The sequence below is a fragment of the Leptidea sinapis genome, chromosome Z (genome assembly GCF_905404315.1).
Source record: "Leptidea sinapis chromosome Z, ilLepSina1.1, whole genome shotgun sequence".
In the NCBI taxonomy this organism is placed as follows: domain Eukaryota; kingdom Metazoa; phylum Arthropoda; class Insecta; order Lepidoptera; family Pieridae; genus Leptidea; species Leptidea sinapis.
In genome coordinates, this window is record NC_066312.1 from 18,125,714 (window position 1) to 18,151,527 (window position 25,814).

General features: G+C 34.0%; 1 protein-coding gene across 2 annotated transcripts; it reads left to right on the forward strand.

The window, feature by feature from the left end:
• The first annotated feature begins 3,301 nt into the window (after positions 1 to 3,301).
• On the forward strand, positions 3,302 to 21,209 carry LOC126978419 (PHD finger protein rhinoceros). 2 transcript variants are annotated; one of them, XM_050827188.1, is made up of 6 exons: positions 3,302 to 3,566; positions 4,421 to 4,743; positions 7,204 to 7,398; positions 7,480 to 7,696; positions 8,623 to 8,812; positions 9,211 to 21,209. In XM_050827188.1, the coding sequence occupies exons 2-6, from the start codon at positions 4,568 to 4,570 to the stop codon at positions 16,065 to 16,067; spliced, it is 7,635 nt and encodes a 2,544-aa protein (XP_050683145.1). In that variant the 5' UTR covers positions 3,302 to 3,566; positions 4,421 to 4,567; the 3' UTR covers positions 16,068 to 21,209. The 2 variants fall into 2 exon arrangements, with proteins under 2 accessions (XP_050683145.1, XP_050683146.1); XM_050827189.1 differs by lacking the exon at positions 3,302 to 3,566 and adding an exon at positions 3,735 to 3,876.
• The last annotated feature ends 4,605 nt before the right edge of the window (positions 21,210 to 25,814 follow it).

The following is a 25,814-nucleotide window of genomic DNA, read 5'->3' on the forward strand; positions in this document are numbered from 1 at the left end:
AAATCGTTACAAAATCCGCTTCTGTAAGATCTACGACTAGGCTGCCAGTCACCAACCTAATAGCCAGACACCTATATTTTTGAGAATTTTGTGTCTCTGTATTAATATGTAAGTACAACAAAAAAATTTAAGTTAAATAAACCTTTTTTTATTATTACCATAAATCTTCACATTCTACTGAAATATAAGTAAAACCAAATGCCAAATCAGTCTAAGACCTAAGTACGTTATTATTAATCAGATTATTAAAGTAATCGGTAAAAATTTGATTCTAGATAAACATTTCGCAACCTTTTTTAAATTAAAGTGCAAAGAGTATAATATGTTAAAGTGAAAAGCCAGACTGCGCAGTGCGCACACCCTTTATTTTGCCGGACACGCAATCAATAATTCGAAAAGCTTATCTATACTCTATAGCGATGTGCCGAGTACGTCTTGACTCGATTCCCGCTTTGGAATCGAATACCAATTTATTTCGATTCGAGTACGCCTGACTCGCTTCTGGTACTCGAGTCAGGAAAATCGACTTTGTACTCGCTGACCCGATTCTATAATATCTTATATAGTTTAAAAAACACCTTTTTGTTGTGTAATAAATCTTACCGAATTTGATCCCTTTCCTGATATACCTCCTGCGTATGAGCTATGTTTTTTTTTGTAATAAGTACCTAATTAAAAACATTATCATCAAAAATGTTTGATGTATAATTATCGTTGTGTCATTATATGAAACGTACATGTTGTTTTGGGCACCTAGGTAAATAACCTGTTTCACTGATTCAGGAGTAGCAGGTGGAGCATACGAATCTCTTGACGTTGATGGTTAATCTACAGCATATAGAAGGTGTCTAGGTATAGGTCGAAGCTTTCTTTTAGAGTCTATTATTTTGTGTCTGAATAACTTTGAAGAACCTGCAATTTAAAAACAGATAAAATGCTAAAGATTGGTAATCGGTGGCAGTGATCACTTAATACCAGGCGACCCGTACGCTTGTTTGTCCTCCTTTACCATAAAAAGGGCACCTATATAAAAATAATATTTTGTGTGTTAAAAATATAATACTACTTATATATATGATAGTTGAACTAGTAGTTGACACATGAATAAAACTGTTTCAATATCAAAATAACATAAAAATAATATTTTTGGCTGTCTACTAATTATTTCGGATAATCTCCGGAATGACTGAACCAAGTTTCATGAGGCTTTCCGGTGAAATAATAACAAAACTGTAATAAAGAAACAATACAAAAAAAAATGGCTGAAATAATAGGTGGCGTTTATTTTCAACAGGGTAACAAAATTAATCTAATAATAATCAATATTATTGCTTATTTTGCATGATGCTTTTCGCAAATAAGTAACGATTTTTGTAACCTATACGAAGCGTAATGCACTGAAAAGTGACAGACATAGCTAACCTTGTCTGTCTTGAAATGCAAAACAATAACTTGAAGCCATGTTTTATTTCATTAATTTGATAACCAATCTGGTGATCATTGCATGTGTGGCTTGGAAAAGAGGGTATTTTTGTTTATATTGTTCGTTTCCAAGAAGAACATTTTTAAATAACATGGCTTGCATTGCATATGGTTGTAAAAGCTGTATGTGTGAGAAATCAGGTGAACATGGGAATTTGACATATTTTCACAAGTTATTTATGTATATTGTATTGGATTATTAATTAACTTTATGAAACGCTTTTGGTTATGGTTTCCGTATTTTTTAGAAAAATATGCTTGATATTGGTTTCATAGTGTTGCGCAATCACAATTTTGCTATCGATAGAATGAACATTATAGTATATTTTTTACTATAGTAAATATGACTGCTTCAAATCAAATACATTACATTCCCCAATATAACTACGTAGTTATCAATAGTTTCAATGTTTGTAAAATTGTCTGAGCAATAAAAAATTGTCATTTCTTTATTGCATATTATGTAAGAATGACATTTTTTTTCTAACGATTATATACTTTCATTTTTATGTGTAGGTTTCTGGCGGATGAAAAATTTAAATATGTCTGGGTGACGGCTCTATAGAGAAAAAATTGGAAGCCTTCAAAACATTGCTTTGAGTTAAAGCATTTTGTTTCAAATTGTTATTTGGAGGGCAAGAAAAGAAAAGTTCTTTGCAGAGATGCCATGCCGACCATATTCAAAAGTTATCCTACTTATTTATTAAGTGTATAATCCAAAATAAGCAACATATCAATAACTCTTGTTACCCTGGTGAAAATATACATTCAATCATTTCTGTCAAAGTTAAATTTTATGTATTTTTCTGTAGTATAGTTTAGTACTTATTTCACCGGAAAGTGTCAACAAAATTGATTCAGTCGTCGGAGATTACCCGTAATAAACAAGCAGATAGTAAAAATTTTTATTTTTATGTTATTTTGTTATTGAAACAATGTTTAAACTACTGGGTCAACCGTCATAAAGATTAATCTATAGTATTACTTAAATCCTTGCACACAAAATATTATTCGTATGTACCTATTATCTGTTTATGAATTGCAGCATTCTTTAAAGTTCACCAGAAAATAAAAAAAAACTTAAGTGGTGTCAAGGGACACCCGGATAAAACGAAGTTATTAGAAGAATTAAAATATAATTTCCTTTTAAATTTATTAAAGTTATGACGCGTACACTTGTTAAACGTACAATAATGGAGAGATTATGACGCGTATGACTTGATTTGCACAATAATAAAGAGAAGTTATAATGCGTATTCGCTAAAAATACATAAGCAATTATTATTGTCTCGTATTGTGTTTTTCCCTTAGAATATTAACGCTACATTATTCTTAGTGTTAACTTTTGCCGTACCGCTATCAGACTGCGAATGGTATGTCTTTATATTTGATAAAAACGTCTTTGATATTTTGTCGATATTATAGTGGCAAGCACTACTGGAATAAAAAGCGGCTACATATGGATTTGAATATCAGTCGTTTGCATGTCATCTCTTTCCATCGCAATACTAGGTGTATCTGATGACGCAGCGCCACTAGATAGAAAAGCTCTCAAGGCTTTAAATTATTGCTCCGAGGCTAATATATAATCAATAATCAGGCATAGATAAAAAAGTGGTGAACCGAAAAAAAAGTAAAATAAAAAAGTGTTTTAATTAATATTGCATATTTTAAATATTATTTCTTGTATCTTGTTTAGTTTATAACATAAAATTATCTATGTTACAAATTTTCAATTTAATTTTATATGGTGGCAATAATAAGAAAACCTAACGCCAGCTAGTGGCGAATATATGTAGCTTTTTATTGATATCTCAAGTGAGACTTTCATGTTAAAGATTTTATTATTTTCGGCAGAATAAATGTGAAATTCCAGTTTTCCTTTGTATTTGTGACTTCTTAACATCATTCTTTATTTAGATATACGTGGTTACAGTTTATTTTTTAGTGAATTCGATGACATTGTATCGTGAACTCGATGTGCGTTTTGGCCATTTTACTTGGCTTGCGTTAGTGATTCGTATGTAGTCACGTGATCAAAGTGAATTTTGGATCAATGGCGCCAAATGCATATTACAAAAAATGTACGTAAATTACTTTTATTACATGAATATAAATACCTACCTTACTTTAATTAAAAGTCGATCTGCACTGGTATACATACTTATTATTATGTATATATACCCTTTCAGACAACCAACCTACTTCGAAGAAAATGATGCGTAGGAATAATGTCAATCTGGCAACAAAACAGTGCTGCTATCTATGTTGTCAGATTTGTTATGCAGTTTTAATGGAGATCTTTGTGATAAATATTTACTGTTTAAACAAATTAAATATTAAGTAGGAATACTTGTAAATGGAAATATAGCTATTATTTGTAGTTTAATAAAGGTACAGACAAGTAATGTGAATTTGTTACCAACTTTTCTCATTTTTAACCTGTCGGATGTATAGAGAGCGAAATCAGGCCCGCCATACATTTTACTCATGCAATTTTAGTGAAACGTCAAACGATATAGTGTTAGATCCTAAATAGTGTTTTAGATATTATTTTATTTTTCTTTAATTTTATCGGCAGGTTAATTTTACATTTATTTGGTATTACTTGCGCTTTCTGTGCCGTACTCAGATGACATTTTGTTTTTTACGTCAAAATACTTAACAAAATTATTTTTATTTTGTGCTGTTTTAAACTACACTGAATAACTCAGTTTAGAATAGATTTGATATATTTTGTCATTATTCATCTTTTTATTGATATTTACTGCGTAAAACAGTAATTTTGAACCTCGAATTGAACAACTGTGTCTTGAAATTTATCATTGTTTTATTTTAATATTTCTTTTTATCATAAAGAAGTTAATCTATCTATTTACATGTTTATTTTATTTCACCAAGTGATCTCTTAATAATATATTTCATCATTTTATTTCAGGTTGCATATACTGTTGTTATATAGAATAGGGCAGTATCATTATATAGCATATTATGTGACATTTTACACTATGTTATTGCCTCGATCTAAGTGTAAGGTAGTGTGATAGGCGTGAACATGTAGGTTGTGGAAAAAAAACTATTAAAGATGTCGTTGAGAGGCACTAAGCGGGCCTGCGGGATCCGCGGTGATGAAGCAGGCACTTCCAAAAGACGTAGAGTGGAGTCAGAGGATGCCCTCTGGCAGTTACGGCCTGTGAGTGACCTCAAGATGTCATCAATATATAATAGAAATGCCTCTGAGGCACCTGCTGAACTATTCAGGTTAGTTGTTTCAAACTTGCTACTGGTTTTATTGTTGTATATATATACTATTTATCAATTGTGAAACATAATTTTAAAAGATAAAGGCAATGCTATTTAACACTTTAATTGTATATAGTCCAAATTGTTTGAATTTTGATTATTTATATGTACAATTATTGCCATGCAAATTTGCATTAGTCCTAGAATATATAGTGGTATTTTTTTATTAGACAATTTATTTTCCTACTAAGAAATTGTAATAGTTTATACAACATAAATACGGGTTATTCATTATTCAACATTGTTGTTAGGTTCCATGTATTTTTTTTTAAAGAAAGTGTATATACTAATATATGTAACTATGGGGTATTCACATAGTAACTTAGTAACTGTTGATTGAAATTTTTACTGATGAAATATTGTATTTAATCTAAATAATATGCTCTGCTTTTTATACAGCTTCAGTCTGCTTTGCAGTTATAATATTTTCACTTGAACATGATCTTATTCAGTAAAGCGGTTTTACTCCTAACTAGATACCTTAGTTGTTGAACTTTTATTATATAAGAAGCATTGCAAATATATATATATATATATATTTATATACATGACTATAAGGTTAGGAATTTTAATTTGATTGATGATGTTCAAATTTTTAGATGTTAGACAATTCCATATCAGATAAATTATGCAACTATTTAGAATCTGGTCGTGAATAACATTTAAATTATTTTGGCCTATTTTCCCACTCTTAGCAATGGATAAAAAATTAATCATTGAAAATGATTGTCTTAGTTCCTCCTCTTTTTTAAAGTCAGCTGAGTAATATAGAATGATACATTGAAATCATTCAAATCTAATGTGTCAATCATCGCATGGTTCAATATTGCAAAGGAGTTGAAGTTTGATGGTAAAGGTTTGTCAGTCTTACTGTTTTGATTACATTAAATGAAATTTCTACTCCAACAGTACGAAGTGATTTCATTTACTAATTTTATATTACAGAGTTCACAGGTATGACTGGAAGATTTCAAATTATTAATCACTTAGAAATACACCTGGCTGGTGAGAACTTGTCACATGGTACCATGATTAAACATTTAATAGTAATATGATATCAATAACAAATATACCACAAATTAAAAACATGGTTATATTATTAATATTTATTTAAAATTTATGAAACAATATAAATTAATTTTGTATCCTTAATTTTTATGAAGAATTGAATTATCATACTAAACAAAAGATGTAGATAATCAATATGTGTTAATGATGGCTAAAGAGTATAATGAGTTGATTTTTTTTTGAAGTTTTCAACTTCTTTAGGGGCATTGAGCAATTTTCTTGGGATGGGTATAAAATGTTAAACTCGCGTCAGGACACATGATCGAAAATTCGTAAGACAGTCATTGAAATTATTATTATTATTTCATCTTAATGATCATATTATTGGTGATTGGACCTGTGGTTGAATCACTGATTGAGAACCCAAAACATTGCGAGGTCTTATCTCAGCCTATATATACATATTTTTTACGGTTTAGTTATTTGGTTTTTCATAAGTGAAGACTCTCCCTAAGGTTTATAGTCATACATGTAATTCTTTGTTCTAAATGTTTCATTATTGAAGATAGGAGTTATGACTTTGCCACTAAATACATCTACCTTAGAATCTGCAAGCTGTATTGAATGATGGTGAAACATTGATACCTAATTACTTTGCTCATAGAACTAAGAGACATCGGGAAAATATAAATATTTTATGTGAAATCATCTTTAGCGGCATGGAGCACTTTTATATGGGATAGTTATAAAATGTCAAATTCGCATCAGGCCATGCTACAAGACTTTTAATGTAAAATAATTGTAATGTTAATATTTTTAAGATTTATAAATGATTATTGTATTTCTCAACATAAATGCTAGTACTATACTGATATATAAAGCAATTGGTGCGAAATTATTCCCTAACCTTTCCAAAATATTTAAAAAATGCACAACACTAATGTTCAAATTTTCAGTTCTCCTGGTACTCCCAGAGTGCAAACTGTTATTTTTTGTTAAATTATAGAGTAATGTACCTGCTAATATGTTTCTGTCACACAAGATAATTTATGATCATTTGGTCAAAAACTTGAGATGTCATCTGTACCATATATGAATAGTATTAATTCGATTTAGTATGTACCTATGATATCAGTTGCAAACCTGCTGTTTGAGTAACAACTCAATCTGAGCTGCTGCATAACAGCTTTTTAAACAGTGATGATTAATACAAAAACATTGCACAGTGGAAATTGGAAAGTAGTCTATAATTTAATGCTTTAAAATCATTAATTCCTCTACTATATATACCTAATTGGAACATGCTCATGCGAATGTGGTTATGAAAGTTTCTATTCTTAACAACTAAGTGCTATAGTGAGCTTTATCAAAATTATAATTGCTTAACAAAAATACTACATCAAATTACAGAAAAGATTTCATCTCCATGATGAAATTAGCTGATTCAGAACCATTAACAACTAATGATTATTGGATCATCACTGACACATGGAAACAAGATTGGGAAAGAGGGGTGCAAGTACCTGTAAACCCAGACTCTTTACCTGCGCCAAAAGTTAACATTATTAAGAATCCAAAGCCACCAAACTTTGTAGAATTCAAACTGTAAGTCAATTTGTGAACATTTAAAACTATAATGATTTTTATGTGCTAGGCCATATATAATAATACTATTTGTTTTTATAGACCTAAGGATAAATACATACATCTTTCAAGAGATGCTCACTATCAACCTGATAAACATTTGATAAGCACAACTCCAACTCAAGCAGAGACAGCATGCAGTTATGATCTTGATGCAACTGATACAGCATGGCTTAAGTTGTTGAATGCAGAGAGAGCAAGAGCTGGAGCCACAGCTATAACAGAAGATCAATTTGAGAAGGTTATAGAAGAACTGGAGGTAACTGTTCATATGTCTGTGTTAAAGCATGTAGAATACTACCATTTTATTTCAGCTTTAAAATTAAATCCATCATAATATGGCACATAGTATTAGCAGTGTAATGACTCAGTTTTGTGGCACATTTTCACAAAATATTGGAATATTTAGTTTATATATGTTGTACTTTTCGTTAAGGTAGGTTCATATTTATGTATGGAGCATTGTAAAATATTACAATAATAGAATCTTTATTACTTTTGCAAAGTTGCCACAATCATGTTGACATATTTTTTTAAGCTACCATGGTGTATCTAATTTGATAAACAGTTAACAATCTAAAATTACAAGACCAAGATGAACATTATTTTATCTCTAACTTATAAAATTCTCGTGTCACTGTGTTTGTTACTAAACACTTCCAAAACGGTTGGACCGATTTGTATGAATTTTTGTGTGTAAATCTGGTAGGTCTGATAATCGGTCAACATCTATTTTTAGAACTTTTTTTATTAATTTGTAATGCAATACTATGTTTGCTGGGTCAGCTAGTTTCTTTATAAAAACCACAGATCTTCTCACAATTTGATATAATGAATGGTTATGCCTCATAGGTCACCAATACAAATAAATAAATAACAATGATCACATCTGGTGAAAGTTTATTGTTGAATTTGAGATGTGTGGTGTATGTATATGTATTATCTATGGTTCAACTATTTTATTCAAGTGTGTGCTTAATTTTTTTTTTGGTTCAGAATGTAGATTCTATAAATTATTGCTCATATAACTGGATGTAAAGTGACAATTTTAAATATTTGTAAATAAAACCTCTATTCTGAAATTAATTTGAAAGATTATAAGGAAAACTACTGGTGCCTAAAGGACCATTAAAATCTATAACTAATCTATTTTACCTTTTAGAAATAATAATTAATTTTGTTTAGGTGCGTACATGGGAGAAAATACAATCTATCATTAAGTCTGAAGAAGGACTGGGCTTGGAATATGATGAAAATGTGATTTGTGATGTCTGCCGATCTCCTGATTCAGAAGATGGAAATGAGATGGTGTTTTGTGATGAGTGCAATATCTGTGTGCATCAGGCCTGCTATGGAATCACCGTTATTCCTGAAGGTACTTTTAATAGATAAATACCTGTTCAGTGGTGTTTTTTCATTTGTCTCTCTTACTCATACTCTATTTTATGATTAAATAGTCTGTTCATATATGAACAAATGATGAAAAATGTTGAAATAATGATGGTGAAAAAAGTTGTGTTGTTTGACATGTAAGAAAACTTGTTATCAAGCTTAAACCATTATATTTAATATCTCAGTAATGAATTTCTTAAAGAATAATATAGTAATTATATTGATTTTTAATATTATTTTAGCACACAGTTGGATATAGTATAATTAGTATTTACCTTGTCTAGGTATACCAATGATCTTCAAGAACTGGTTTGTTAGACATATGTGTTAAATAACAAAATTTTAAAAATTACATCTTTAAAGTATATTTGTTTCTTCTAGGTCAATGGTTATGCAGACCCTGCAGAGCTGGTGTAAAACCGAATTGTGTTTTATGTCCAAATCTCAGTGGCGCTATGAAGTGCACCCCATCCGGACACAAGTGGGCCCATGTAAGTTGTGTCCTATGGATACCTGAAGTCTCTATTGGATGTGCTGAAAAAATGGAGCCCATTACAAAAATAGGTTCCATTCCGCAATCCCGCTGGTCTTTAGTTTGTGTTTTGTGTCGTGAACGGAAAGGAGCTTGTATTCAGTGCTCAGTAAAAACTTGTAAAACTGCTTATCATGTGACTTGTGCTTTTAAGCATGGACTTGAAATGCGTGCAATAATAGAAGATGAAAATGCAGATGATGGTGTGAAGTTACGATCATATTGTCAGAAACACAGTGTAAATTCTAAAAAAGAAAAATGTCCTGGTTCTGGGGAAGAAGAAGAAGAAACCAAAAGAAAACGACGTAAAGATATGACATCAGAAGAAAAGAATCAAGCAAGGGCAGCCCGCCTACAAGAAATTGAGGCAGAATTTGATGAACACATTGGTATAAGTGATATAAGTACACACCCTGATGTAGATCAAGATACTATTAGCTACATCTATTACTACTGGAAATTGAAACGAAGGGCTGGACATAACAGACCATTATTGCCACCCAAATCAGATAATAATGAACTCCTCACTCACCGGCAAGAACAAGCTGATCTAGAGAAAATGAAAAAGTTTGTACAATTAAGGCAAGACTTAGAAAGAGTTCGGAACTTGTGCTATATGGTGAGTAGAAGAGAAAAGTTATCCAGGTCTTATTTTCGAATGCGTGAGCAAACCTTTCACAAACAAATAGCAGTTTTATCTATTGATACATCTGTATCTACATCAGAATTAACTGCCATTATAGAAGCAAATCATGGACCATCCATATATGACCGTTTATACTCAGGTCCTAATGCTCCAGACCATGAAAAAGATTTTGATGATCTCCTAGCTCGTATAGCACCACAAGTTTCTCGTGAAGGGAAGAAAAGAGATAGAAATGGTCATTTAAGAAGATCAAAGTCATCATCTAACCCATACAAGAAACATTATGTTAATGGTTCTCGTAGTAGAGGGGCAATGTATAGTGGACTATCTAGTGAAGAGAGTGGTACAGAAATTGGCCGCTCCTCAAAATACAAAGGTAGAGCCATTGGTTCAAGCACTGATGAGGATATAAAAAAGCCAGTAGCTTCAAAGAAAAAAGTTTCTCCAAAAGGCAAGTTGAAGAAATCTCCAAGAAAATGTGAACAGAAGAAAAAGAAATTGCCAAGATCAAAAGCTATTGTGGAAAGCAGTTCTGAAGATGAAGTTTGTATAGCTTCATCTAAAACAAAGAAAGATCAAACCCGTAGTAAAACTTTACAACAAATGGAAAAAGAGATGACAGCTGGTAGAATGGGTGTTTCAGGCTCAGACAGTGATGATTTAATTCAAATAAGAACAACTCGAAATAATAAATTTCCAGTCGACATTTATTCCGATAGTAGTGAGAGTCTCAAAGATATTTCAAAATCAGAAAAAATTATGGCTGATGGATCTCCAACTGATACAGACTCATTGCAACAATTACCTAGAACTAAAGCTGCAATGAAAGAATTTATTCCAAGTCATACAACAACTCAAGATAAAAAGACTTCAGATGATATCAAACCATCACCTAAGAAAAGGGGCAGGAAGCGAATAGTCAAAGCTAAAACTGTACTGGATAAATCAAATGAGACAGATGAGGATGCTAAAAATAAAGAAAATATAAAATTGTCCAAACAAAAGGATAATCCCACTGATTTAATTGTTCCACAAAGGCAAGCTGCTAAAAAGGCATCCGAAAATATGAGATCTACAACAACTTCCAAAAAAGAAGAATCTGCAACAGTTGAAAAGCAAGTAAGTGGAGATGACTCTAAAAATAAACCAAAGGTTAAGTCTAAAGGTACCGAAATAAAAGATTCTAAACCTGCAAGAGTTGGTAGAAAGAAGTCTTCTAAAGATCTTAAAGAACCTATAGCTTATGTGCCACAGAGGCAAGCTGCAAAGAAGGCAGCTGCACATATAAAAAGTGGTCTGGGATCAAAACCACCAATAACAGATGTCTCAGATAATGACAAAAAGAAGGAACCTGAAAAGATTAATACTTTAAAGTCTCCTAAAAAGACTATTGAAGAATCAAAGATCTCCAAAACAGCCAAAGAAGAGAGTTCAAGCTCTTCTTCAAATTCTAGCAGCAGCAGTTATTCATCTTCATCTAGCTCTGATGAGGTACCCGAAAAAGAAAAACCTAGCATTAAACCTACTGCTAAAGCAAGAGAGATAAAGCCAATTCCAAGGCCAACATCTCTCTTTTCACCACCAGGCTCTAGACCAACAGTGGATTTGCCCTTTCTCGACAAGGTGTCAAGACCACTGTCTTCCACTAGCGCCTCTAGTGATTCCGATAGCTCAAAAGGTTCCCGCTACTCAATTACGAGACCCAGGAGACGTCGAAAAGCAAAAACTATACCCGTTGATGAGTCCTCTCACAAGGATCCAGACAAGAAGCTTAAAACTTCCGAACGGAAATCCGAGTGTGGGACATCATCACCGACTTTTGAAAGAGAGAAACCTCTTATATCAAATGACACGCATCCTGCCTCATGTTCTCGGACCAGAAGCTCTCCATCAGGCGGAAATATCGCTGATAAGCTTGATTCCAGAACAAGAGAATCATCCAAAGACGACAGTCTTACCCCTTCCTCCAACAAAGTTACAGAAGAGATCAATAAGTCCACTGAACTTCCAACTACGGAGCGGAAAACGAATGAGGAGTTAATTCAGACTAATGAGGAAAAAATTAATACAGAATTACTAATTAAAAGTGATGCTGAATGTGACAGTAAAATGCCATCTCTGGAAAATACTACTAATGTTGTAGAAACTAAGGTCGAAAATGTTCCTAAAGAGGAAATTAAGGTTGAAGACCTCACTCAAACATCAGACAAACATCCATTTTCTCCCATTGCCTCAAACATGTCGCCCGTAAAAGAAACTGAAGATCATTTTGAAAATAGTTCATTAACCACACATGAAAATTGGATCTCACATGCACCAAGCCCTCACATACATCCACCTCCAGTTGAGAAACCAGGGGATCATGAAAAATATATGACTGAAGATAAGTCATTGGATGCAGACTTAACAGACAGGAGTAGCATAAAAATGATTGCAAAGATTCAAGCTAACTTAAATGAAAACACTATGATTAAATCACCTAAAACACCAATGGATGCAAGAACAATATTATTAGATTCTATTGACACTGACAACTCAATAGCTAGAAATGTGAAAAAGCGCCCACTGGAAAAGAAATTTATAATACAAGATGTGAGCCATGTTCAAGGAGTAGAAATTTCGAAGAGTGCTAAAATCCCTTCATCTGTCAACACATTCCCTAATCGAAAAGTATTTTCTCCACAACCTAGGGATTCTGAACTCTATGAAATTGATATATTCACACCTTATTCAGAGTTTATGTTCAAGGAAGATTCTAAAGAACAAGGTGTGCAAGAAACATTAAACTTAGTTGATAGACTCAGAATGCAATTAAGCCATAAGAAAGCACATTCAGAAAACCCTCCTGATGAAAGTTTTGTAAGTGAGAGTAAAGATTTTGAGAGTGACATTTTGGGTACTGATACATGTTCGAGAAAACCTAATCATGTTAGCCCAATAGGAATCTCAGTAGCATCACAAAATGAAGATAAGAAATATTTAGTTAAGGATCAAGTGAATAGTTTGCCTAAACTTATTGAACCTTCAACATTGACATTGCCACAACAGTCTCCAAATAGAAAGACACATACAATTAATTTACTATCTACAAGTCAAAGCAGTCAAAATTCTTTACTAACAGATGAAAAGTGGCAGAATTCTATCGCACCGCTTAGTGATTCTCTCCGCGATTATTCAATTGATAGAAAATTTGATGATACATGTTCATTTTCTGATGATATAAAGGAGCCCTCTACAGCTCAGTCAGATATACGTTCTATTTCTGAAATAGGGGACACTATATCACTGTCTAAGCAAAGTGATGATTCTCAGTCATTATCTGTCGTAGATCATTCTGTTGACAATGAATTTACACAAGATAATCAACCCTATGAAAACAACAACTCAATGATACATTCAGACTGTGCTACAGTGTCATCTCCATACATAAGCCATGAAACAAAATGGCAAGAAAGTAAGATAACAACAAGGAGGTCTTCTGCTTCAAGTACGAATTCAGAAGGATCTTTAAGTTCAAAAACAAATCTGCATATCAATACTTGTGGTTCTCGTCAAGGTGGCGTTATTCCAGAAATGGAAGCATACCCACCCATGCCTCCATACTCACATCATGTTGAAACCGCATTGTCTCTAAATCAGTTTGCGAATTATCCTCAAAGTGCTTCCCCATATTTAGGGCCTATGGCTTTACCATTATTTGCACCTGGGTCTTGTGCTTCGGCACAGTTATCCCTTTCTTCTCCTGGGCCAGGACTTTTTGTTCCAAGTCTTTCTTATTCAGCAACCTCTCTCATGCCCTCATTACCTAAACCTAACTTTTCTAATCTGTGTGCAGCTTTTACGTCATCATCTCAAAATATAGCACTGACAACAGCTATGATCGCTTCACCGACGTCAAAACCAATTGACTCTCCATCAGAAGATATTGATGTAACTGGAAGTGATAAAATATCTATTGTAACCCCATCAAGTCCATCATTAAGTGTGGGCTCATTTAATGAGAGCAACAGCATGAAAGATACAAAACCGAATGATGTAGGTGACACTCATGTAAATTCACATGAAGTAAAATCTCCCCTTAAACCAGCAAAACCAATACCTTCAAAACTATCTGGGAAAAGTCCTGGAAAATCTCCAAAGCAAAGTGACCTCACAAAAGTTACCAAAAAACCAAGCAGTCGAAATAACAGAAGTCAACGAGGGCGTGGCCGCAATAAGGGTCGTGCTCATAATTTCCCTGTCAATGATTTTATGGAAAATTCTATACAAAGTAAACTCGTCGGAACTGTTTATGATTTTGAAGAAGAAATTGCTAATGATGGTGTTAATCTCAAAGCCCTTAGAGAACGTAGAAAGTCCTTAGACATAAAAGATGACCGAAGTCGTTCTGATCATTCTTATAAAGATCCAGATTCTCCACATACTTCTAGTCCACATCAAATTAAACCAGAAATCAAAGATTCAAAATCTCCTCCTACCGAAACCAAGACTGAGCCTAAATCTCCAACAAGCAAAAATAGCACAGAAAATGGAGGATTTACTCAAGTCCAGGCAGTTTTACCTGGACCTGTTGACATGCGTACATACAATCCTATGGATGCTCCACAGCCAGCTGCCAGTGATGTATACCATAGCCATTTGTTGGCTTTTGCTAGTGGAACAGCTGATCAACAATTAGCAGAGATTGATGAAGAGGTTGAAAAACAATTGCATTCAGCGTTGATGGCGAGCAACCCAGAATCTGAATCTCCTGGAGCTCCACAAGTTCAAAATGCAACTGAAATTAACAAAGATTCTTCAATACCAGTACTACCTAAAGTCTCCTTATCAGATTCTCGAAACCAACTCAAAGTGAAAATTAAAGGCCCTTTCTTGGATGCAAACTATTCCACCAGTTCTTCAGTTCCAACTGCACCTAAGCCACCTGTCCCTGTGCATGATACTAATTCAAGTATTTTAACAGTAACAACTAGCTCCATACCTGCTACCGGATCTACAAATTTAAGACGAATGCGCAAAAAGGAATTGCTTCGTCAATATTGGACACAAGATATGAACATGGATGATCCTTCTAATAATATAAGTGTTGGTATTATACCGCCGCCTGTTGCGCCACAGCCTTTAATTCGTGCTGTCATAACTATTCCTAAAGCTGTAGCTTCGATGACAAGTATACCAACAAGAGAAGACTACAAAATGATTGATACTCCTACTGTTGAGAAGAAAAAACGTAAGAACACTTCACTGTCTCGGGAGTTGAGACAATTAACAAAAAATAGTGATATAGATATCACTGACAATATGAAGTTATCAAATTATGTTGCTGGTTTAGACCAATATCCAAAAAGACGCACACGCATTCCTATCAAGTCTAGCCCACCTCATGAAATTGAAACATCTCCAGTTGCGCCTAAATTAAAAATCAAGATTGGTTCCAAGTTAGTACAACCAGTGGCTGAAGACACTTCTGGTTTCCAGTTACGTCCTCCAAAGAAACGTCTTCAAGCGATTATACCAAAACCTACTTTTGAAGACTTAAAACGCGAGAGTATGAAATACAGACGCAAAGTCATGGCAGACTTTCAAGAAGTCGAGAAGACTAAAAAACAAAAGAAAGAAAAGAGTAAGAAGAAGAAAGACAAGAAATGCGATAAAGAAAAGCTTTTAGTGGTCAACAGTGAAAGTGATAATGCGACGAAACTAATAATTAAAATAAAACGACATAAGGATGAGGATCAGAAAGATGATGCTGGTGATAGCAGTTCTGTGCCAGTAGCATCAGCTGCCCCCGAACCTGCAGCTGATCCTTTTGACTATGACCCTTCAGCCCCAGATCCACTTGCAATAGATCCACCATTTTCTGACTCGACATCTGCACTGCGAAGGATACGGACTGAGAAAGTAACTCCGATAAGGTTAAAACGTAGTGCGGAAGGTTCTGGATATGTGATGAAGAAAGCGAGATTGGAGAAAGCAGCAGCTCAGGCTGCTAAGAGCTGTGCTTCTGTCCCCTCTGCTGCATCACCTCCAACTCTCGAAGACAAATGTGCTGTGAGGTGATATAAAAAGTTAAGATACCGAACACTATATAAATTATAATTAATGTAAGAAGTCTAGTGTATATAGTTATATCAAATTACTCTTAAATGTTGATTGTAAATTATTTATTTGTATAAATCGAAAGCTCAATTTATAACATCACCATATTTTCTGTATAGCAGAAATATGTTTAGTAAATATGGATAGATTTTAGTTATATTATATTTAGAAGTTCTTTACAAATAACTCGTAATATGGAATCTCATAAAAAGGATATTTTAAGTTGGTTATAATATTGTTTGAATTTAAGAATTTTTGATTCCAATTTCAATAGGACTAGATTAACAATTACCAAATTGTAAATTGAAAAGTATGGGTAGTGGTAAAACAAATTCACCAAACCAAATATTTGTTGATTCTTAAAAGCACTTTAAAAAATAGCTCTCCAAGCAAGTTTTGTCGAAGTAATTTATGAAATTAGTTTATTAAAAATTGTGATTCATTTTAATTTAAATTTCCCTCTAACATGAAAACTTACTGTTATGTTTACAATATTCCTTTAATTAACATAATTAAAAGAAAATATAAATCATTAATTGTTCCAAAATATTTTAGGAATTACCACATTATTCATAATAATTATGCATATTATATTGTTGTATAGCATTCAATAATATCCTCTATATATAAAATTATGCCGTTTTGGATGTACAATTTCAAATTCCGTTTTAATACAATGAACAACACTTTACTTGAGTTTTAAAAGTATTCTGGGCCTTGCTCAAGCAAATTAATGATGTGATTTTGTATCTATTTGTTACAGGCTTAATATAATTAATTGATTATTGTAATTATTAATTAATCGTGTAAGGCTCCCTCTAAATACATACTTAAATAAGTTATCAATATGTTAAATAGAAAAATGTTTTGTCTGTTATTCACTTATTAGGCCATTTTCTGATAACTCCGATGAAAAGGAGACTGTAAAAATTATTTTCTTTCCCATCACTTATAATGGGGTGCTATTTTTTAAAACATAATTGTAAAAATCATTTATATAATAGTTTACTATGATTATAAATGTTTTAGGAGTGTGGAGGGCATTGTAATGACATATTATTATATCTTATATACTGTTTTTTGCCAGTAATTGTATGATAGTCTTCAACATTTCCATGAATTTAAACAATTCTTATTAGAATGCTAGCTTATATAGTTTGCAAAAGGGAATTTAAACAGCTACAATTTGTTAACATTGCCCAATTAGCAAATTTAAAACCTCTAGTTAAATTCATTAATGGTTCAAACATACCACTACTACCATATCAAACACAACAATAAGATGTCTTTCACTGTGTATTGTATATATAATGGATAAGAATCCATAACCAAGAGGTTATATAATATGAATTAATTCAGGGCATGATAATAATAATAACGTGCAATATTTTCTAATACTCGTTGGATAGTCAGAGTAGAAATATACCCCTAATGAGGTGGATTAGTTGTAAGTGTTCTAAATATTTATTAAATGTAATTTTGATTATTTAATTCGATGTGGAATTGTAAATATCATATATAAACATTGTATTTAATTGAGGTTGAACACAAGTACACTACACACTGTATCACAATGAAACATGTTAAATCTTATTGGTATAATTAATTGTGAAAAATAATCTTAAAATGATATTATCTGCTTTTTAAAACATAAACTCTGTTTTAGTCAATGTGTCCTAATTGTTAAATTAATAGTTATTGTGAACAAAATTAGAATATTAAATCATTGTAAATTTCATTTTATTGTAGCAATTAAGGCGTAATCAATTTAGTCTTACTTTTAGAATAGTTTTATTGTAGACATCAGATTTTTGCCATTTTTCGTTCCACATGTTTGTACTTTTGTCCTATTATTCAGATTTCAATGTTGTTATATTTATTTTTATATGAATGTTTTAGGAGTCAATGCTACATTTTATAATAATGCACTTTTTGGCGTGTTTTTACATATTTCAGTGATAAGTTAAATTTCCGAAATATTTTTAAGAGTGTAACGCTCTGAATAAATCTGTTTTAAATTATGTAAAGAAAAAGTAAAAATAGGCCTAGAAATATTTTGCCTAATTACACAATAGGCCTTTATAAAGTTATACATAGTATAAGCTAAATCAAGGATTCCCAAATATTTTTGGGCAAAAGACCCCTATAACTAACAACTTTAATTCCTATCCCTAGTTTTTCCATACATACTTAACAATTTATAAAGAAAATAAAAGACATAACATTCAGTAAACATCAAGTGTATTAATAAATATTAAGATCCATTATCTCACTATCAGTTTGGGAGTCAAAAAGCTAAATGATAAATATATGCTAATCTTATTGAAATAATTTGGATGTGAATAGCATATAATAAATTAGCTTTGTGTTTGTTCTAAAATTATTTATGGCTCAAAAAATCTCAAATTATGTTTGTCCTAAAATGAGGGTGTTATGTTGCATACCTATGTGGTAATTAGCGAGAAATAAATGTGTGTTATCATTTACAATAACTGATCAAATATGAGTTAAAGTTCATCCTTGTAAGGCTCAATTTTAAATTTTCTTACTTATCCGCAAATCACTACTAATTAGAACCATGTGGCGGCTCAACCAACACAGGTTTTTACTTTTTTATTTGTGGAGCCTTTATACAAACCACCTGGCTGCTTTGTGTGACCTGTCACTCCTAAACAATATTATATTTTTGAACACTGCTCAAAACGTTTAATATTAAGTAATTATTTTAATTCCTTTTAAATGAGCACATGGTTACTTTACACATTTCCTTTTCTCAACACCTGTTTTAAACTTGTTGGTAAACAGTTGTACAGAGAATGCAGTAATTCTTATAATTGTAAGCTTTTACAGTGTGCATTTATTATTTTAGGAATTTTTGCGGGGGTCTACTTTCTATTTTTAATATCACTTTTAGATATTGTGTAATCTATGAGATCCTTATACAAAATATAGCTAGTAGTATTCCTATGGCCAATCATTCATTATTTGTCAATATTATATTAACACCTACATACATACATAGTCTGCCCAATACAGTGTAACTTGAACAATTTAAAACAACACAACTCACCATCATCATATCACTATATAAAAGTGTCCTCACAGTAATGGCATAATAATATGTTGTGATCGGGGATACTTCATCATTGTGATCTGTATCACATTTTTGTGCATTAAATATTACAATTCTATTTGCGTTAGCTTTAAAGTTTTTCATTTAATTTTTACATATTTTAAATATTATAAAAATATTTTATATTCAATATGTCTTTTAATATAATATTAATGTGTATATTATGAAGTCGCCACAGCAATCATTAACTACTATTTATCTTATTACCTTTTTTGAAAATGGATTTTATCAGAGTGATTTGTGATTTTATTGATTTAAAGCAGAAATGAAAATAGAAATTACTTTGATATCCACATTTGTAATGGTTATAACAATAACATCAATAACATCAAAAACAAAATCACATGCGAATAGTCTTCCTGTTTTAGGCACCTAATAGATTTTCTTGTCTTATGATTGATATAGCCGCATGGGAAAATATAATTTTTGTTTACGCACAAGCAGTTCCCCATAAATATTTAAAAACATTACATTTCAAAGTTTGTCAGGCATGAATTACCTTGTTACTGTGATTTGATTTAATTTTTATATTTAGTTTTTTAGATTATTATTCTAAGTTATACTTATGTCGCATTAAAGATTAATAAGTGTTTAGTTTGAACTTGGAGACCAATCGCGACTGGTATATTATCATTAAAATGAATTTACAATAGACCAAAATAAAGTGGTCAGAAGGCACTCAATAAAAGCGCGGGCGAGCATAAGTATATAAGTTTTAAAATTTGACCAGGACTGAATATTTGCTTAATTTATTTATTTGTTTTGGATGTATATAGGGATCATATTTATATTCACACTCTTGTTTTAAATTATTTATTTGCTTGCTAATAATTAAGTAGTCGCAGTCAAAAAGTTGAGGTCTCAATGCGCATCGTTCTAATACACGCTATGAGTTTTTGATTCGTAATTCCAATTGATGGAACAATCAATCATTGGAAATGTAAATAGCTTCCTAAATTAAATTTGTCTAAAATCTGTATATTTAAGTTTTTGAAATGAGTTTACATTACATTTTGGTACTACTATAATTATATATTTGGTGTTATTTAGACTTGAGCTTTGAGCGTATGATTTTATATAAAATTATTCTTTAGTTTACCGATTATTGTAAGTGTTGTTTGAAGCTATATTTTTCGTAATATAACTAGAGTAAGAGTCGTTAAATGAGTGTTGTTGAAATATTTAATATTGTGTTACAAGTACGTAAGAGGTTGTAAGAGAAGTCATTCGTGGGCTGACCGCCTGCGATCTCTTTTTCTTCTGGGCTACCTCGAGGCATCCTTGAGTTATTTTCCGAACAGCCCTTGCAGAATGGATAGCAATAAGCGTAATATCTTTTAATGGTTTCCTATGGTAGCTCTTATTGATCAGAGCACTTATCATATAGAGTAGTAAATAAGATTCAGTACATCATAATATGTTGCAATATAAACCCACATGACTGTATATTTTTTCAAGACATACTCACAGGTCTTTGAGCGTATGCACGAGAAATAAGTCATGTAAATCTGATTAGAATAAATTTCCGTAAAGTTTAAGCTCATTGAAGTAAATGATGTTGTGTGCCACGGTCGCAAAATCTCTGTTAGTTGTTTATATGTCATGACTTTACAGTCATTAGGTTTTAAATAATTCATAATATTAATATTATTTATGTGATAGCGAATAAGTTTGAGAAATAAGAGAGATTAACACCTAATACCATTATCCTTTTAAGTATTATGATCAAGATTATTTCCATTGGTTTTAAAAACTTAGTACGTAGTTAATCTTTAAGTATAAATTGTACAAACTACTTATGTACAGTCTAGATTAAGGAGAGAAATACAGAAAGTGTGAGCTGTGAGAGAAGCTAAGTGAATCAATGAAAATTGATTGGATCATGCTTATATGTTACGCGGGTGTTGTAAATAGTGTAAGTTTCAATGTGCACATAGTCGCCTCCTTCATTAATAAATTTTTTAGATCAATTATCGTTTTCTTACATAAACCTGTATTTAGCTATAATTTATAGTACATGCAGTATTATTTTTGGCTAAAAGTAGCCTAGACGTGATGGTCAGTACAAATAAAGTAGGATACCTACTCGTGGAATTGTCGTCGACATATCGAGCGAAGCTTAGTTCTGTGGTCACTTGGAAGAGAAGGATAAATTGGCCTCTAAAAAGCTTGGCGTACTCAGTAAAGTGGGTACAGTTGTTCACGACAAGTCACCTAAGGCGCATTCGATCTCTCATGGAGTACTGTCCTCACGTCTGGGCGGGCTGTGGGTTCTCTCTGCATCTTCAACCACATTTATAACAGTGCCCCATAGGAGTTGGTTGGTTGATACCAGCAGCTGAATTCCACCACCGGACATTACATAGAAATGAGGAATTCTACCCGCACATATTGACGTCTGGCATTCTACAAATTCTTGCCTCGCACAGACGCTTTGCGGAATCAATTACTGCCTGCAATTTGCCGAGCCCGTACGACTTCGATATCTTCAAGAAAAAAGCAGACACCAATATATTTAAAGGCCGGCAACGCGTCTATTGACCCTTGACTTGTTGCGGATGTCCATGGGCTACTGCCCCACCACTTCCTTTCACTTCGCGTGAGTTTCTTGCCCGATTGCTCCCTCTTATAAAAAAAAACAGGATGACAAACAAAAAAAATTGTTCACTCATGTAAGGAGCGTTTCGTCGTGTGATGATCTGTGATCGTGGGGGATGATGATCGAGGCGATAGCGTCCTGCACCATGTATCAAGCGCTGGACATTAGTAAGTCCAGGTCGTCGGGGTGGGGTTCTTGCGTCTCCCATGACGTTTCTCCTTCCATTTCTCTTTATTAATCATCTTTAGACTTCTTGTTGGCGCCCCCGCTCGTCCCCAGTGATCAAGCCCCGTAGGAAGGATACACGGGGCGATCAGCTGGTCGGCGAGGTTTTGCGGCCTCATGATTCCCCGGGAATAAGGATCTATATACATTTGTGATGGTGTTTATCATTTCGATTGTCTCATCGCTTAAGTCCGCGATTTTCGGTACTGGTTCCTCCGCTATGCGGGTGCTCTCTTTTTGTTTCTTGGATTTCTTTTTTTATTTGGCCTAGGCAAATCAAGCCCTGTCTCGACAGGGCTTGATTTGCCTAGGCCATAGGTATGGACTCGTCTGCCGCCACGTCTATTGAGCATGGGGGTGGCTCTGGATCGCTGCTTTCTGGGCGCAACAACTCTTCATAGTTATTGCGGGTTTCTTCAAAAAACTCACTATGGGTAGTTTCATATGAGGAATATGAAACTTGTATGAGGATGAGATGCCCGCCATGTTGAGTAATTCAGTTATCTCATATATGGCGGGGATAATTCCAGGAAATCTCTTCAGGATTATGAAATATATACATCCTGGCCGGCCTCTTCTTGCTTGCACTCGCCAGCAGTACTCGGGAATGTACCCCCGTGAGCGTAAAGCATCTTTAATTTCTGCTGGTTCAGTGTCGCCCATCAGGCCCCAAATCGCAAACTTAAGTCTGCCATCTGCCGGTAACGAGTAACTGAACCAGGGGAGCTTTGTGGTTTCCTCTTGATTTGAGAGGTACTGTTGTACCACTTTGAACTCTGCTTCGTCCGCTGGCAGGAAGCGGACCCCTTTGCCGAAAGGGCGGGCATTTGGGGCCCGACCCAACTTCTCGCGCAGTATTTTGAAGTGTTGGATCCAGTTGGGCAATTCTTGAACCATCAGCGGTGGCATTCTTCCCTTGCGGGTGGTGGGGGTGGCCGTGGGGCCGGGAGACGATACAACTGCGGCGAAGATCGCAGTTGGGGATGCATTCTGTGGCGGCATCTGAGGTGTGCTCACCCGTATACGGGTGTGCTCATCTGTTGAGCGCTGGCTGCAGGCTGATAGAACTGCGCTGAAGGTCTGCATCTCCTCGAGGATCTTCTCCACACTAATAGTGTGCGGAACCAGCTTCTTATTACCGCGTGGCAGGCGGTCGTGACCAGACGCGCGTATTCCGCCTTAACACCCGCGACCTCGATCCCCAGACCAAAGCGCGCGACTGCGAAGTCGAGCATGCTCTGGCTACACAACATAATGTTGTGTGCTAGGGATTCGGTCTTGGGCTTCAGGGGAGCGCACTGGATGGTCTCGACAGGCGTATCGTCACGGGTCTGCTGTAGCGTCTTGTCGATTGACTGATCGATCGGCGATTGTGGTCGCACGACGGACGGCTTCTTTTTCTTATGCTTCTTCGAAGACATGGCGTCGGGCTCCAACGTCGGTGCAGCTGGGTCCGTACTTCACTGCTCAAGGCTAGCAGCACATCCCTCCCTGCAGTTGTGCCGTACTCCGGGGGATCCAGCTATGGAAAGCCGGGTAGTAGGTACTAAGCCTGGAGGGCAGCTACGTAGCTGGAGATCGGAGCTGATGACGGCCTCCTCACACCACGGATGATGGCGCGGCGCTTTCTGAGGGTAGCTTTAAAAGAAATGCGACTCATAGAGCAAGGTTGACAACGAGCACGAGTGAATATAGCAGTACGGTTGCCAATCCAATAAGGAGCGTTTGTCCGAGAGGTGGCGCTATTTTAGCAGTGTGAGGCGAGGAGAGGGGTGGCGATGGGTATATAAAAATAATTACGAGAGTATATTTTAATGTTTTTTTTGTGAAAATAAGGGACGAGGCGGGCAGGACGTTCTGCTGATGAGAATTGATACGCCATGCCCGTCCAATACAGTGCCGCTCAGGATTTTTGAAAAACCCAAAAATTCTGAACGGCACCACAGTGCTACAGTTGCGCTAGTCACGTACGTCGACACGACGGTAGATAATAGTTTAAAGTTGTAATTGTAAAATCTTAAACATAGAGTGGCTTTTGATAGAATACCATTTTCTTATTTTCCCTGACTGCTTTACAATTTATGTTTGACCCTTAGATAATTTAACGGTTTGACCAATTGTTGAAGTTGAGTTTTAATGAGAAGTGGCAAGAAAGCCCATGCAACTATTAAATATATACAGCGTCAACATTTAGTACATAAAACATATTTATACAAAGTGATGCAACAAAATACTCGAATGTTCGACGTACTAGTGAAAGTTAAAAAAATCTCAAGTAACGAGTGGAGTGTAATTTTGCATCAATCCGCATGCACTGTAAATGTGTTTGCGGATTGATATATTTAAAAAAATCAATAGAAATATATTTCATAAAATTGTATATTAGCAAAACAATAAGCGTTATAATTGCGATGATAGGGTGAACACAAGCGGCGCTTGTTCACGAACATGATGTATGGGCCAGCTATAACTTCCCTCGCACTTAGGGAAGGAACCTCGCACTTTTTCCCAAACACGTCGCCGCCACTAAAAAGTGCATTTAAACGACAATAACCCTGTCACGGAAGTATGAATGACAGAACAGATCTGTACACATATATGCATACAAAACGCTCACTATAAAAGTTAACATAACATATTTCATAATATGAATATAGATAACTACGTTCATCGTAAGGCTATATTCAGCTTCATATGAAGGACAAATAATTGCATTAAATACTACGTGGCTTCTTAATAGGCGGCAATAAACCAATAATGTACACGTACTATGTCGTTAATTCAAATTTCCTATCAAACATCGATGTGGCAGGATATTATATTATGCTGCTTCCCTTCCCTGCAATGTTGCTGAATAATTTATAGTAGGTTCTTCATTAAGGGTATTACTAAGTCTAAAATTTATATAGTGTTGCATGTTCTTATAATAAAACAATTGCTAATATAATTAGTTCTACGAACAAGGATAAATAATGTATCTATAGAACGTGTATAATGTTTTGGACAGTTAAGTTATGGGACCAAATGGCAACTATTCTGCATCAAATAAAAGAAGAATCACGTAAATCGGATTAAAAATATCAGCGTAACCGGTGTCGGTGCAAAAAAATATATTATACCAATCAAATTGAGAACCTCCTCCTTTTTGAAGTATAAATAGGTATTATGAAGATTAGAAACAAGACAAAAAAGAAAACAAATTACTCTTCCGTACTTATTCCGCGTAAGAACAGATAATTAATTGAATTTTATTTTAGATTTTAGTACGATGTGCTTGACTAACATATTTTCATCGTCCTTATCATTAGTTATATCGTAGAGATAGGAGGTCAATTACACGGCGATTACACAATTATCTGGCTTATAACTAATACAAATAATACAAAAATTCAATCCAAGTTAACATTAAATATAATTGATTTCAAAAAACTATAATAAACTAATGAGTTTAAAATGGATCAATAATACTGGATGACTTAATAAAATACACGTGTTTATTTCTGTGTTGGTGCAAATAAATGTGAAATGGATACAAATAAATTGGTGTATGACAAGTATGGGTCGAGTAAAAAACTTATACGGGTGAGTTAATGAGAGAGAGTTTTCTGGAGAGAGTATCAATTGTGCAAAACAGTAAAAAAAACAAGTAGTAATTAGATTCACAATTAGTTCACCTAATGACGTGTGGTACGCCCTGCCCATTACAATACAGCATCGCGCAGAATTATTGAAAAACCCAAAATTCTGAAGA

Excerpts from the sequence above, each read along its gene's own strand:
- LOC126978419 (XM_050827188.1), top strand. The coding sequence starts at position 4,568 with ATGTCGTTGAGAGGCACTAAGCGGGCCTGCGGGATCCGCGGTGATGAA. Across the intron at positions 7,399-7,479 it reads AACTTTGTAGAATTCAAACT|ACCTAAGGATAAATACATAC; the intron begins GTAAGTCAATTT and ends TTGTTTTTATAG. Across the intron at positions 7,697-8,622 it reads AGGTTATAGAAGAACTGGAG|GTGCGTACATGGGAGAAAAT; the intron begins GTAACTGTTCAT and ends AATTTTGTTTAG.